This window comes from Entelurus aequoreus, linkage group LG09, assembly GCF_033978785.1.
Source record: "Entelurus aequoreus isolate RoL-2023_Sb linkage group LG09, RoL_Eaeq_v1.1, whole genome shotgun sequence".
Taxonomy (NCBI): domain Eukaryota; kingdom Metazoa; phylum Chordata; class Actinopteri; order Syngnathiformes; family Syngnathidae; genus Entelurus; species Entelurus aequoreus.
The window spans coordinates 30,981,659-30,998,592 of record NC_084739.1 but is presented as its reverse complement, the minus strand read 5'-3'; the positions used below and the strand labels follow the sequence as shown (position 1 = coordinate 30,998,592).

At 38.6% G+C, this 16,934-nt stretch overlaps 1 protein-coding gene across 6 annotated transcripts in view; it reads left to right on the top strand.

The window, feature by feature from the left end:
• Nucleotides 1–16,934, top strand: part of LOC133657345 (signal-induced proliferation-associated 1-like protein 2) — a 225,716-nt gene that overhangs the window by 134,271 nt on the left and 74,511 nt on the right. For all 6 annotated transcript variants that reach the window (XM_062058556.1, XM_062058555.1, XM_062058553.1 and 3 more), the window contains 4 exons: nt 1,380–1,554; nt 8,029–8,132; nt 15,450–15,607; nt 16,350–16,926. In XM_062058556.1, coding sequence (XP_061914540.1) covers nt 1,380–1,554; nt 8,029–8,132; nt 15,450–15,607; nt 16,350–16,926 — 1,014 coding nt within the window. The remainder of the gene's footprint in view (nt 1–1,379; nt 1,555–8,028; nt 8,133–15,449; nt 15,608–16,349; nt 16,927–16,934) is intronic.

Below are 16,934 nucleotides of genomic sequence, written 5' to 3'. Positions count from 1 at the left end.
GACAACTCATATCCCACATAACTTGTGAGCTTGGGCACTCGTAACCCGAGGTAAAACTGCATTCGGAACTCCTGTGAGACAAAATCCTCTGCAGTGTTTTACACAACAGGGCTATTTTTTCTGAAACGGGTCAGTAAATAAATACATCAAAACCAAATGTCCACTGCAGACGATGCTGGTTCTTAGGAGGATTTAGGCTTAAACCTAGGTTTAAGCTGTCAAGCCCAACCGAGACTGCTTTCAGTCAGTATAAGATAAAACAATTTATCTATTTTTTTGTTACAGTGGAAGGAAACAGATTTAATTGCATAATGTTTGATGAGTTGAACTACATAATACAGTAAATAGTACAAGCTGTATTGCAGCACCCTTACCAAAGCACTTACCATTTGTGCTGTGTTTGCACTTTTAAAGGTGTAACACATTCTCACCTGAGCACCTGAGGTCAATGTGATTGTTCTTGCCACTGGCCAAGTCCTAACAAGAGCAAAAGGTTAAGTGAACCCCAAGTAATGTACGATTTCCACTGCTTGCCACGGTATAATAGCCTTCTGTCACTGCTGCCACTTTAGTGCACAGCAGATTGCCTGGTAGAGGAAGTCGCCATGACAACAGTGTCAGCAGTACACCAGGAGCTGATGACCTGTAAGGGAGCAGACAGGCAATTCCACTCTGTGAACGTTGATCTTCACATCCACAACACCCTTTTTTCTTTGCCGTATTGACCATGTGTCAAGTTCAAGGAGCTATCTTCAGCTCGAGAAGACGGGGCAACAGGTGCCAAATAAAGAGCAGGGCAGTCATTTATTATTTCCCCTTTGACTCTTTGTTTTGGTCAGCAGGGTGAAGTGAGCCATTAAAGATGGATTTTGGTGGAGAAGGCTCTGCCTGTCATGTTTTACCTACCAGACCATGGCAGTATCAATACTCACTATAAAAAACAAAACTCCAGTAATATAATTTGAGGTGTTGACTTTTATACATGTGTGCAATAACGAAATAACAATTTAACCACATGATTTTTGTCAAATAAACCAGCATGATCATTCTATAATGTGTCCAAACCACGAGGGGTTACTTATAACTATATAGGTTGTTATACTTATATATTTATCGCTATGTGTTGCTGCTAATACTCAGGTGAGGTTTCAACCTAGCACACGGCTCACGATGCCGTAGCTTTGCTTTAAAAAACGATGAGTTGAGCTCTTTTCTAGAAGAGGTTATGAAAGCCATCATAGCTGTGATGTGACAGAAAGTGGGTACTCGTGGCTCTTGAGTGCATCATGCACATTATGAATACTGATTTTGGTGTGCTATATATCAGCAACAGGAAATGATACTAAATTATTGTGTGCTTCCATGTGCTCTCCTTTCAGCTAAGTTTCCAGCACAAGGTGGGTGTGCTTTATTGTAAGGCGGGCCAGAGCACAGAGGAAGAGATGTACAATAATGAGAGTGCCGGACCAGCATTGGAGGAGTTCTTGGATCTACTAGGCCAGAGAGTGCGCCTGAAAGGCTTCACAAAGTACAGAGCGCAGCTGGATAACAAAAGTAAGTAACCACACAAAGTGCACAAGCTGTGCACCAGTATTCTGGAAGGGGAAATGCAGTGCACTACTTGATTACAGTGAATCTTTACAGGAGGTTCTCGGTCTATGAACTATGCTGTAAGTCAAGTTTTAGTATAATTTGTAACTTTTACCTAATTCATACCTAAAATAAAACCTGAGTCACTCACGTTGTACACCAGACTTGGGCATTCTGCGGCCCGCGGGCCGCATCCGGCCCTTTGTGCGTCCCTGTCCGGCCCGCGTGAGGCCAATAATAAATTCGTTTATGGCCACACAAAAAGTCGGACAACTCAAACACCACACAAAGTTACACTATGACTCCTCAGTCATACATGTGCTTATTTTACTGTCATTTATTATTAATGTTAATTTATTGATATTAATCATGGAATGCTGTTACTAGAGAAAGTTACAGGAATGCACACTTCATCCTATGCTTACATTTCATTGTGCAACATGAGGATGTTTAAGGGGAACTAAATGTGATCTCTGAAAGGGGTACAAATGATTTCCAAAGCAGTGCTTTTGGTATAAAGTTAAGTTAGGTTAAATGAAAGTATTATTATTATTATTAATTATTATTATTATTATTATTATTATTATTTATCTTACGGTATATATCAAAAATAATATTGAGCAAAATTTTATTGAAATATTGTCGATGTGGCCTTCCAGCAGTGCTCAGGTTGCTCATGCGGCCCCCGGTAAAAATTAATTGCCCACCCCTGTTGTACACAGAACATCCAAAGTACACATAAAATAACAAGATTAAATACAAGAATAAAATGAAACTGTCATAAAAAGAGAGAGCAACTCCTTTCTTTTATCTCTGTAATTGTCTGGCACACCTGAGTATGTGTAGCAAAGAAGAGGTGTACTGTTTGACAGGAGGATGTCTAAATAATGAAAACACTGCCCTGCTATTCGAAGAGCTTGCCTGTGAGGACCCCTCTAATGCCAACAACATTGATACTTATTTCATAGTTCTGTGTCTAAAAAGTATGTCTACATGTAACATATTGTGTCATTTTCCCTTCTATTATTTTGTCAAAATTATTAGGGACAAGTGGTAGAAAATTAATTTTTAATCTACTTGCTGATTTACTGTTAATATCTGCTTACTTTCTCTTTTAACATGTTCTGTCTTCACTTTTGTTAAAATGTAATAATAATTTATTCCTCTGTTGTTTGGATACTTTACATTAGTTTTGGATGATACCACACATTTGGGTTACAAGTAGTTACAGGATCATACATTGGTCATATTCAAAGTCCTCATGTGTCCAGGGACATATTTTCCAGCCACTTCACCGAGAAATCCGACAAGCTCCTTTAATATTGGGCACTTACTGTATGTTCCAGTTTTACACACATTTCTAACAAGTGGTTGGCTAGCTACTGTAGGACGCAGGGACTAACGTTTATTGATAACTGGCCCTCTTTCTGGGGCAAACCAGGCTTGCTGATGAGAGACGGCCTTCACCCTAACCAGGAAGGCGCCATCATCCTGTCTAGAAACATAGACTACTATTTAAGTCTCACTTGACTGACTACACTAGAGCAAGCCCGGTCACAGGCAATTACAATGTCTGTTAGTCCGGGTGAGGAGTCAGTTAAGCTAGAACTAGCCAGCGCCAGGCTGGATAATCCATGTACGCATAGCAATTCTCTTAGAATAATACACAATTCACATAATGTTTTTTCTGTTGTGTCTGTGTCAGAGGTGGACATGCATTCTACTGAGGTGGCAAATTATGATATGTCCAGTCTACTGCAGCACCAAGCAAACAATCGGAAAATTCCCGTCATATCAATTCCTAGATATGGTCGAAACTATTTAAAGTGCACTACGCATAATAAACGCAACATTGTTAATATTGCCACTACGGATAATCTTAACAAAAACTCGTCAAAACAGCCCAATACCTATAATATGGGCTTTTTAAACATAAGATCATTGTCTCCCAAGGCGTTATTGGTTAATGAGGTCATTAGAGACAACAATCTTAACGTCATTGGTCTTAGCGAAACCTGGCTCAAACCGGACGAATTTTTTGCGCTCAATGAGGCATCTCCTCCTAACTATACGAATGCGCATGTTGCCCGCCCTCTTAAAAGGGGAGGGGGTGTCGCACTAATATACAATGAAAATTTCAACCTTACCCCTAACCTAAATAATAAATATAAATCGTTTGAGGTGCTTACTATGAGGTCTGTCACACCGCTACCTCTCGACATGGCTGTTATCTACCGCCCCCCTGGGCCCTATTCGGACTTTATCAGTGAATTCTCAGAGTTCGTTGCTGATCTAGTGACGCACGCCGACAATATAATCATAATGGGGGACTTTAATATCCATATGAATACCCCATCGGACCCTCAGTGCGTGGCGCTCCAAACCATAATTGATAGCTGTGGTCTTACACAAATAATACATGAACCCACGCATCGCAACGGTAATACAATAGATCTAGTGCTTGTCAGGGGTGTCACCACCTCCAAAGTTATGATACTTCCATATACTAAAGTAATGTCCGATCATTACCTTATAAAATTTGAAGTTTTGACTCTTTGTCAACAAGCTAATAATAATAATAACTGCTATAGCGGCCGCAACATTAATGCTGCCACAACGATGACTCTTGCTGACCTACTGCCTTCGGTAATAGCACCATTCCCAAATTATGTCGGCTCTATTGATAAACTCACTAACAACTTTGACGATGCCTTGCGCGAAATTATTGATAGTATAGCACCGCTAAAGCAAAAAAGGGCCCCTAAAAGGCGCACCCCATGGTTTACAGAAGAAATTAGAGCTCATAAATTATCATGTAGAAAACTGGAACGCAAATGGCGCGCGACTAAACTTGAGGTTTTTCATCAAGCATGGAGTGATAGTTTAATAACTTATAAACGCATGCTTACCTTAGCTAAAGCTAAATACTACTCAAATCTCATCCGCCTCAACAAAAACGATCCTAAATTTCTGTTTAGTACAGTAGCATCGCTAACCCAACAAGGGACTCCTCCCAGTAGCTCCACCCACTCGGCAGATGATTTTATGAACTTCTTTAATAAGAAAATTGAACTCATTAGAAAGGAGATTAAAGACAACGCATCCCAGCTACAACTGGGCTCTATTAACACAAATACGACTGTATATACGACGGACACTGCCCTCCAAAATAGTCTCTCTATTTTTGATGAAATAACATTAGAGGAATTATTACAGCGTGTAAGTGGGATAAAACAAACAACATGTTTACTTGACCCACTTCCTGGGAAACTTATCAAGGAACTGTTTGTATTATTAGGTCCATCAGTGTTAAATATTATAAACTTATCACTTTCCTCCGGCACTGTTCCCCTAGCATTCAAAAAAGCGGTTATTCATCCTCTGCTCAAAAGACCTAACCTCGATCCTGACCTCATGGTAAACTACCGACCGGTCTCCCACCTTCCGTTTATTTCCAAAATTCTCGAAAAAACTGTTGCACAGCAGCTAAATGAACACTTAGTGACTAACAATCTCTGTGAACCTTTTCAATCCGGTTTCAGGGCAAATCACTCTACGGAGACAGCCCTCGCAAAAATGACTAATGATCTATTGCTAACGATGGATTCTGATGCGTCATCTATGTTGCTGCTTCTTGATCTTAGCGCCGCTTTCGATACCGTCGATCATAATATTTTATTAGAGCGTATCAAAACACGTATTGGTATGTCAGACTTAGCCTTGTCTTGGTTTAACTCTTATCTTACTGACAGGATGCAGTGCGTCTCCCATAACAATGTGACCTCGGACTATGTCAAGGTAACGTGCGGAGTTCCCCAGGGTTCGGTTCTTGGCCCTGCACTCTTTAGTATTTACATGCTGCCGCTGGGTGACATCATACGCAAGTACGGTGTTAGCTTTCACTGTTATGCTGATGACACTCAACTCTACATGCCCCTAAAGCTGACCAACACGCCGGACTGTAGTCAGCTGGAGGCGTGTCTTAATGAAATTAAACAATGGATGTCCGCTAACTTTTTGCAACTCAACGCTAAGAAAACGGAAATGCTGATTATCGGTCCTGCTAGACACCAACATCTATTTAATAATACCACCTTAACATTTGACAACCAAACAATTAAACAAGGAGACTCGGTAAAGAATCTGGGTATTATCTTCGACCCAACTCTCTCGTTTGAGTCACACATTAAGAGTGTTACTAAAACGGCCTTCTTTCATCTCCGTAATATCGCTAAAATTCGTTCCATCTTGTCCACTAGCGACGCTGAGATCATTATTCATGCGTTCGTTACGTCTCGTCTCGATTACTGTAACGTATTATTTTCGGGCCTCCCTATGTCTAGCATTAAAAGATTACAGTTGGTACAAAATGCGGCTGCAAGGCTTTTGACAAAAACAAGAAAGTTTGATCATATTACGCCTATACTGGCTCACTTGCACTGGCTTCCTGTGCACTTAAGATGCGACTTTAAGGTTTTACTACTTACGTATAAAATATTACACGGTTTAGCTCCAGCCTATCTCGCCGATTGTATTGTACCATATGTCCCGACAAGAAATCTGCGTTCAAAGAACTCCGGCTTATTAGTGATTCCCAGAGCCAAAAAAAAGTCTGCGGGCTATAGAGCGTTTTCTATTCGGGCTCCAGTACTCTGGAATGCCCTCCCGGTAACAGTTAGAGATGCTACCTCAGTAGAAGCATTTAAGTCCCATCTTAAAACTCATTTGTATAATCTAGCCTTTAAATAGACCCCCCCTTTTTTAGACCAGTTGATCTGCCGTTTCTTTTCTTCTCTCCTCTTCTCCCCTGTCCCTTGCGAGGGGGAGTTGCATAGGTCCGGTGGCCATGGATGAAGTGCTGGCTGTCCAGAGCCGGGACCCCGGGTGGACCACTAGCCTGTGCATCGGTTGGGGACATCTCTGCGCTGCTGACCCGTCTCCGCTCGGGATGGTTTCCTGTTGGCCCCGCTGTGGACTGGACTCCCGCTGATGTGTTGGATCCACTGTGGACTGGACTTTCACAATGTTATGTCAGACCCACTCGACATCCGTTGCTTTCGGTCTCCCCTAGAGGGGGGGGGTTACCCACATATGCGGTCCTCTCCAAGGTTTCTCATAGTCATTCACCGACGTCCCACTGGGGTGAGTTTTTCCTTGCCCGTATGTGGGCTCTGTACCGAGGATGTCGTTGTGGCTTGTACAGCCCTTTGAGACACTTGTGATTTAGGGCTATATAAATAAACATTGATTGATTGATCATTGATTGATTCTATTAATTGAATAAATGTGATGGGAATTAATTTAACTGTTTCTTATTACAAAAGCACTATTTTTAAAAGTTGTATGTGATAAAGGCTTATTCAGGGAAATGAAAAGAAATGTAAACCTGCATTAATATACATAAATGAAAGATTTATCAATAATCAATTTTTAATCAAATCGTAGCTCCTGAATTGTAATCGAATCATGAGGTGCCTAAATATTCCCACCTCTATTGAAAACTATCCATCCACGGTGTGGCGAAGTTGGTAGAGTGGCTGTGCCAGCAATCGGAGTGTTGCTGGTTACTGGGGTTCAATTCCCACCTTCTACCTTCCTTGTCAAGTCCGTTGTGTCCTTGGGCAAGACACTTCACCCTTTGCCTCTGATGGCTGCTGGTTAGCGCCTTGCATGGCAGCTCCCGCCATCAGTGTGTGAATGGGTGTGTAAATGTGGAAATACTGTCAAAGCGCTTTGAGTACCTTGAAGGTAGAAAAGCGCTATACAAGTATAACCCATTTATAACCCATTTATAACCCATTATCCATCCATTTTCTACCACTTGTCCCTTTTGGGGTCGCGGGGGGTGCTGGAGCCTATCTCAGCTGCACATGGGCGGAAGGCGGGGTACACCCTGGACAAGTCGCCACGTCATCACAGGGCCAACACAGATAGACAACATTCACACTCACATTCACCCACTAGGGTCAATTTAGTGTTGCCAATCAACCTACCGTAATTGATATTATGGAAAAAGACCGCCAGATTTATTTTCAAGAGCAAAACATGCATAAAGAGAATTTGTTAGTGAAATTTAGATCATCTGGACACTATGAGTCCTTTAAGCTTGAGAGACATAATGTCGGGCCAAAAGTTAACAGAAAAGAACAAAAGTGACGGTGTCCTTCCTTAGTATAGCTACCGTATGTGTATTCAGCATGCGCACATTTATAGTTTTATTTTTCTTTCTGTACAGTATTATTAATTTATTGGAATGCATCACAATGAGACATTTATTTTCAATCTAAAGAAGTAAAAAAAAAAAACTGATCTGTTCAAATAACCCCAGCATGCAAACAGGAGTTCAGAACCTTTAGATAGCGATTGCTTCATCATTACTCATGAAAAATGTAAAAAAAAATAAAAAAAATGGTTGTATTGTTTGTGTTGTGTACCCAGCCGATTCCACAGGCACGCACTCTCTCTACACCACCTACAAGGACTACGAGCTGATGTTTCACGTATCCACCATGCTCCCCTACACACCCAACAACAGACAGCAGGTCAGTGAACAACACAATCATCGATGTGCCTCCAAATGTTCATACATTGTTTGGGGAACCACTTTCATGCTGGCTAGGTAGAATGGAAATTCTCCTATTATACCTTCAATCCAGGCTCCTGCCAGTCCCCCTTTAGGGCTCATTTTGCCACGGTAACAACCCATCACTTGAAACTATGAGCATTGCCATGGTAACGGTACCTCATAGTAGGATTTTAATCAATGTATCCCCAGGGGCTGGACCTGACTCTGTATTAGATGTGCCTCCATGTCTACGCTAACAAGTTGAATTAAGTGATTGGAGTAGTTGCTTGACAACCATTGGCATGATAAAATTGCAATCACAAAGGTTCACTTGTTGAGTATTTACACAGATTTTCTATTTTGCGCCTGTGGATACAAACCTGCACTAACATCAATAGTGTATAAATCTAAAGACCACTGAAAACATTCTTCTTCTGGGTAGCAAAGTCAGTTAGTTTCATTTCATTCTTCTTGGTAATCTTCCTGCAGGACAAATTAGATTAGTCAAACTCCCATCTCAAATCCCTATTCAAACTTGATCTAAATTCACATAATCCCAGAAAAGACATGTTTAGTAGACAACCCAACAAAGGAGGCTGTCTAAATTAGATTTAGGGATGGATGTTTTCTGTCCTGAAATCCTACACATCCGACTGGGCTGAGATTAAAGTTGTATCCTATACTGTATATTATTTATAAGTATAGTAGCAGACTAAGGCTGAATCCCATTTCTCTCCCTTGTCCCTTGTCTTAGCCACCTGCCCTCGGTTTTGCGCATGCACATCAAGTAAGTGGTGTCCCAATTCTCGATTAATGCTAAAGGGGACCTATTATGCAAAACTAAACTTTCTTACCTATCGGAACATTTTTTTTATGTATTTGGGATCTACATAAATCCAGTAAATGGGAAATCAAGCCATGGGGGCAAGGAAAGATATTTGTAAAACAATCTTTCCTACCTTCATGCTTTGTCCAAACGGGCCATTTGGAATTTACCCAATTGGTGACATTTTTCCCATTGATGGCATCAGCAGTTATTTATTTATTTTAATTAGGACAATGCATATTCATCAACATAGAGCAACAATGTAAATATGCCTGAGTTAGCACAATAGCTCATTTTCATCCGTTGTCCTAAGGCAGGTTAATACAGTAAACATTCAACAGGTCATGATACAAAATAATACATAAATCACAAGACATTACACATCACAAGCATACCATAAGCACAGACCATGGACAAACAAGAATAAAACAAACAACAAACAAATAAACAAGTGAATAATCTAATCTAAACTCGCCGTAACCAAAAGTTACGGCGAGTTTACAGCTGTTTTAAAGTGATCCCGACGTCGCAGAGTGATATAAGTTGACAGGCTGACACCTCAAATTGATCTCTGAACGGCGCAAGGTACGAAATTGTTGAAAAAACAAGTTAAAAGTGCCGCAAGTCGCTAAAGAAGTAACTGCCCTTAAGACATAAGAGGCGCTGACGTCAGTGACTGCCGCGATGCCAAAAGTTAAAGGATTGACTGGAAAGACTGATTTGAAGCTGGGCACAGGACATGATGGGATTCAAGAAGGGATACTACAAAAAATACTCCAGGAATTTAAAGAAGAAATGATAGAAAAATTGGAAGAATTGATGGATGGATGGAAAGAGGATATGAAAGAAATGAAAGAAGAAATTAAAGAAATTAAAAAAGAGAACAACTCCAGAAATAAAGAAGCCACTGAAATGAGCAAACAAATGAAGATCCTTCAAGAAGACAACAACATGCTGAGGAACATCATAGATGAAATGGATCAGGATAAACGAATGAATGATATCATTGTGACAGGGCACCGAATTAAACCAAGATCCTATGCGAAAGCTGTGAATAATGAAGGTGAACCAGATGAAATGGATATGGTCTCAGCAGAACAGCAAGTGGTCAACTTTCTGCAATCAAAAGAAATTGAAATTGACATTAATACCATCGAAACATGCATCCCACTGAACGGAAGAAACAACAACGCCACTCCAGTCGTGCTTGTGAAACTCGTAAACAGAAAATCTAAAATGGCACTGCTGAGACAGGGAAAGAAGCTGAAGGGAACAAATGTGTACATGAATGAGCATCTCACAAAACGTAATGCTGGAATCGCCAAGAAAGCACGCGACTTGAGAAGGCAGGGAAAAATCCAGGGAACTTGGAGCGCCAACTGTAAAATCTACATCAAGCTGAATGGAAGTCCAGAAGCAAGAGTAATTGTTGTCCATGACATCAAGGACCTGGACAATTTTTAAAGTTTACACAGCTACCACAACAACGATGATAATGGACTCTGACAGAAAACTAGCACCTAAATTCAGCATCGGCACTACTATGTTCCAAGGGACGACTAAACAAGAGGACCTAGATTCAGGATTGCATCCACCTACACTTATAGAGATTATTGAAACAACATCAAAGTTTGTTGAACAAGAAAATATGGAACTAAAAAATTTCTGCAACAAAGATCACAAAAACCAGGATTTGGAAAATGATATAGATCCAGATACAAATGTTTTCTCCCACATCAGTAATAGTTGTTTTTATTATACAGATGATCAATATAATAGCAACATTGAATGTGATAACAAATTGTCAATTATTCATTTTAATAGTAGAAGCTTGTATGCAAATTACAACAACATTAAGAACTTTTTGGAACACATCAACGAACCCTTCAAAGTGATTGCTGTCACAGAAACATGGATTGATGATAAAAAATGAATAGATTTTGATCTGGAGGGATATGAACTAAACTATATCAACAGAACCAACAAAAATGGAGGAGGAGTAGCTGTGTACGTGATGAAGAACCTGAACTACAAAGTGGTAAAAAAACATGTCATTTGCCATAGATAATATCTTAGAATGTATAACCATTGAAATATGTCAGGAAAAAAGCAAAAACATATTCATCAGTTGTATATATAGATCACCTAAGTCAAGTATAGAAACATTTGAAGAATGGATCAAGGCAACTTACATGGACAATGGTCAAAGAATAATGTTCTTATGTGGTGACTTTAATATTGACTTATTGAACCCCAACAAGCAAAAGTCTATCGATGTCATTGATACAATGTACTGCATCAGTCTATATCCTAAAATCACAAAGCCAAGCAGAATCACAGGACAATGTGCCACGCTTATTGATAATATTTTTACCAATGATTTTGATAATAACACTACAAGTGGTCTACTTGTAAGCGACGTTAGTGATCATCTGCCAGTTTTTACAATATATGATGGAAACTACAAGAAGAACATGGAAGACAAAAGGACATTTCGAAGACTATGCACAGAGAAGAGGATGACTGCCTTCAAAATTGAGCTACAAAAGCAAGATTGGGACAATGTGTATAATGAAAAAGAGGTTGATGAAGCATATGAACATTTCTTAAACAAGTTCATAATACTTTATGACAAACATTGTCCATGGATACAACTCAGTAACAAGCAGAGAAAGAATAATCAACCATGGATGACAAAAGGATTAAAAAATGCTTGTAAGAAGAAGAATACACTATATAGAAAATGTATAGCACAAAGAACTATAGAGGCAGAAATGAAGTACAAAAAGTATAAAAACAAGTTAACAGACATACTACGATCATGTAGAAAAGAATATTACAGTGAATTATTGGACAGGAACAAAAATAATATGAGAGCAACATGGGGCATCCTCAATAGCATTATTAAAAATGGAACTAAGAGGGACTACCCTCAATACTTCTTAGATGAAAATAAAAAAAATGACAATATAAAGGAAGTAGTTGAAAGCTTCAATAATTATTTTGTAAATATTGGACCAAAATTGGAAGAAAGGATTCCAGACCCAGTTCCAATTGAGGACTATAATGATACCATAGAGCGAAATCCCAACTCCATGTTCCTCAGTAATGTGACACAGGAGGAAATAGTTACAATCGTGAAAAAATGTAAATCTAAGACTTCAACTGATTGTAACGGAATTGATATGGAAACAATAAAAAAGGTTATTGAAGAGATCTCAGGACCATTAATGTATATTAGTAACCTATCATTTCAAACAGGTACATTTCCAAACAAAATGAAAATAGCTAAAGTTGCACCAATTTATAAGACTGGAGACAAACATCAATTTACAAATTATAGACCTGTTTCTCTACTTCCACAATTTTCTAAAATCATTGAAAAACTGTTCAATAACAGATTAGAAAGTTTCATGAATAAAAATAGAATACTCGAAGAGAACCAATATGGATACAGAGCTAATGTTTCAACTTCAATGGCTTTAATTGAAATTACAGAAGAAATTACCAATGCAATAGATAGTAAAAAATGTGCAGCAGCAGTTTTTATGGATCTAACTAAAGCATTTGACACAATTAATCACAATATTTTAATCAAAAAACTAGAACGATATGGCATCAGAGGGTTAGTCTTAAACTGGATAAGAAGTTGTCTAACGAACAGGAAACAATACGTGAAGCTAGGCGAACACACGTCTACAACGCTAAATATATCCTGTGGTGTACCTCAGGGATCAATACTAGGACCTAAATTATTCAATCTCTATATAAATGACATTTGTAAAGTTACAAAAGATTTAAAGTTAGTATTATTTGCGGATGATACAACAGCGTTTTGTTCAGGAGAGAACACACAGGAGATAATACAAATAATAACAGAAGAAATTAACAAATTAAAAAGATGGTTTGACAAAAACAGACTATCGTTGAATCTTAGCAAAACTAAAATAATGCTATTTGGTAACAGTAGAAGAGAAAGTCAAACACAAATACAAATAGACGGAATAGAAATTGAAAGAGTAAACGAAACCAAATTTCTAGGTATAATGATTGATGATAAATTGAACTGGAAATCTCACCTAAAAAATATACAACATAAAGTTGCAAGAAACACGTCAATAATGAATAAAGCAAAACATGTTCTAGACCAAAAATCCCTTCATATTCTCTACTGCTCACTAGTGTTACCATATCTGAGCTACTGTGTAGAAATATGGGGAAATAATTACAAAAGTACACTTCATTCATTAACGGTGTTACAAAAAAGATCAGTTAGAATAATACATAATGTTGGATATAGAGAACATACAAACCCTTTATTTATTGAATCAAAAATACTGAAATTCCACGACATAGTGAATTTGCAAACAGCTAAAATTATGCACAAAGCAAACTATAACCTGCTACCAAAGAATGCTTCTCAAAAAAAGAGGAGAAATATAATCTTAGAGAAAAACGTAATTTAAAACATTTGTTTGCACGTATAACACTTAAGACCTTCAGTATATCAGTATGTGGAATTAAATTATGGAATGGATTAAGCAAAGCAATCAAACAATGTACTAATATGATACACTTCAAGAAACTCTTCAAACTTAAAGTGTTTACAAAGTACAAAGAAGAAGAACCATGACAAACATTCTCAATTTATTTCATGCATCCATTCATTCATTCTTAAAGTAATCTTACTTATCTCATCATATGAAATATGACTTACTTCACCAATTATTATTATTAAATTCTTACTATTATTTATTTATTTATTTTTATTGTGATTACTTATGGAGTTTATTGTGAAAAAATTGTGAACAGGAAGTGAACAAAAAGTTTTGCAACTGTTATGTAAAGAAAAGGGGTAGGATTAAATAAGCTTTGCTTCTTCCTACTCCTTTTCGAACATGTTGAAAAGAAACTGGAAATTGTGATGTATCATGTTGTATGCTTGCATGTTCGAAATAAACTCAAACTCAAACTCAATTGTGTGTGTGTATGTCTGATTAGTTTTCAACCATTGTTTCAGTGCCGTTTTAAATGTTAAATAGCTGTCACAGTTTCTGACATGGGCTGGCAGCCTGTTCCAGGCCTCTGATATACCCCACCATTTGGCCAAATTTAGTCCCGCGCCTTTGTACGTTGCAGTCCCCTCTGGTCACTGGTCAAAGTCCACAACCCCTGCACTATACTGTATATACAAATATGGTAGAGCTTTACCCAAAGAGCTTTGCGCCAGTCCGCCATTGTAGTCCGCTGTAGTCTTCTTTTTCTCCATCCTCTTCTTGTGGGGCATCCGCCGCTGTTGTCATTTCTAATACAAATTAGCGTATAGTTCAAATTAATATCTGTCAGTATACTCCATATTGAAGCACTAAAAACGTCAAGGTGGCTGGCGGGGAGAAGACGCAGTTGAAGTGGAGGCAGGGAAATAAGACCGCCCTCAAAACAGCGCATTCTGAAGAGACGTTCAGAAAACGGCTTGAAAATGGTCTGTAAAACATAATCTATGCAACATTATGACCATTAAATGTTATGTAGACCACAAGGATATGTTCTTAATGTATAAAAAAAATCATATTATGACTCCTCTAAGGGAAGGGTTGTACAGCCTTCAAAACCAAGTACCAAGTGTTATGTGAAGAAGGCTAAATAGAAAGCACATACATTTAAGTAATATAATGATTATTAATTTTGATAGCAATGGCACTGGTGTTTTATCAGGTATTACTACTTCATGTAAATATGGCCATGCTTTAAATGTTGTTTTTATTTTTAAAATTGCTTGTCATATGAGCTAGCTAACGCGGCTGAACAATTTTCTACATTTCATAAATTATTAGACAGCAAATCTACTTTCACAATTTACGACATGTAAATTGAGAATGTTGTATTTGAAAATTGCTCGTCATGACGACCTAGCTAGTGCACACATTGGAGATATTGTAACTTCTAAATACTGTGATGTTCACTTTTCATAGCTTATTATCTGTCTGATAAAAATAATTTCATTAGCCACCAAACAGCTTGTTTGGTGGATAACATAGCCAGAAAAGAGTGGCATCTCATTTCTTCGGGTGCATTTTCCACCACTAGGTCTTGGCCTTCTGTTTTGAGCGCTCGGGGTAAGATGAAGGAAGAAGGGTTAGAAGGAACATTGGGATTCAAGCAAAGTACAACTCTTTTATTAGATCAAATCGTACAAAAAACATGTTTCCCAATTAATCTGCTTCAGATACCTGAAAATAGTTCAAACAAAACACATTTTATAGAAAATAATTATAGTTATATATATAAATATACATTAGGTCAGGAAAAAACACAGAGGCTATTTCATCCCCAAAAGCCTGTTTCTTCAAAGATATTGAGCACTGTATAACGGTTGAACCACAGAAACCTCGACTATATACGTATATACAGTATATACAAAATGTCCTTTTTCCTTGTCTTTAAGTTGTACCCCTGTCTTGTTTTCAGTTATTGAGGAAGCGGCACATTGGCAATGATATTGTCACCATCGTGTTCCAGGAGCCTGGGGCCCTTCCTTTTACTCCAAAGAACATCCGCTCTCATTTCCAGCATGTGTTTGTCATTGTCAAAGTCCACAACCCCTGCACTGAAAATGTCTGCTACAGGTAAATAAAACAAGCGTGTATTTGAAAATACTGTTGCATATGAAATGTTATCTAATTATTATATTATTTGTTTTAAACATCAATGACAATTTGTGGCATTGTAGCCATAGCGCATTGGAATATGAGATGAATGAATATTCTTAAGACGAAGTATAGGTGTGTTCTTATTTTGGTTGGCATAAAGGCCATCATGCTCTCAATGGGCCCCATTCACCAACCGTTCTTAAGAACAAATTTTGTTCTTAGGCCCAGTTCCGAAGTTTTTAAGGAGATTTTTGTATTCACCAATGTTTACTTATGCATATTGGGGAAATAAGGGCGTGTTTATATGCAAATTATGATAGACACGCACGCGTTAATCATTTGGCATTTAGCAACTTAAGGACAGCAGGTGGGAACAATTTGGCCGTTTAAGAACACATCATGAATTTAAAAAGACTCCTCTTAGGAAATCACTTAGGAAGAAAGATAAGAGGAAAAGTTAGGAAGTTATTGCTGAATGGGGCCCAATGGTTTTTTCCATGCTTGCAAAGTACTTGACAGTAGAAGATCGACAACAGTTTTTAGATCTTCTCAGTAATGATACAGTTATTATCATGACACCTGAAAATTATTTACAAATCTCTTCCTAAGTGTTTCTGAAGTCGAGACATGAAAACCTAGCGTTTGTTTAGGAGAGGATTAAAATGAGCTTCACTTTTTCCCTAATGTGTAATTTAGTTGGATTAATATTGTTTTCTAGTGTGGCTGTGTCCAGATCAAAAGACGTGCCTCCATTCGGGCCCCCGATTCCAAAGTCTGTGACATTTCCAAAGTCTGCAGTTTTTCGGGACTTCCTACTTGCCAAAGTCATAAATGGAGAAAATGCAGCACATAAGTCAGAGAAGTTCCGAGCAATGGCGACCCGTACACGTCAGGAGTATCTAAAGGACCTGGCAGAAAACTTTGTTAGCACTGCTACTATTGACTCTGCAGTCAAATTCAGCTTCATCACCCTCGGAGCCAAGAAGAAGGAGAAAGTGAAACCCAGAAAGGATGCACATGCGTTCAGTGTGGGAGCCATCACTTGGAGTGTTCGGGTCCGGGACTTTGGTCAGTCGATGGATGTGGACTGCCTGCTCGGCATATCCAACGAGTTCATCGTGCTCATTGAGGAGGAATCCAAAAATGTGGTGTTCAACTGCTCTTGTCGAGATGTCATCGGATGGACCTCAGGAATTATGAGCATAAAAATATTTTATGAGCGCGGGGAATGTGTCATGTTGTCTGCCCACGACAACTGCGGAGAAGACATCCGGGAAATGGTGCAAAGATTAGAGGTACGTCT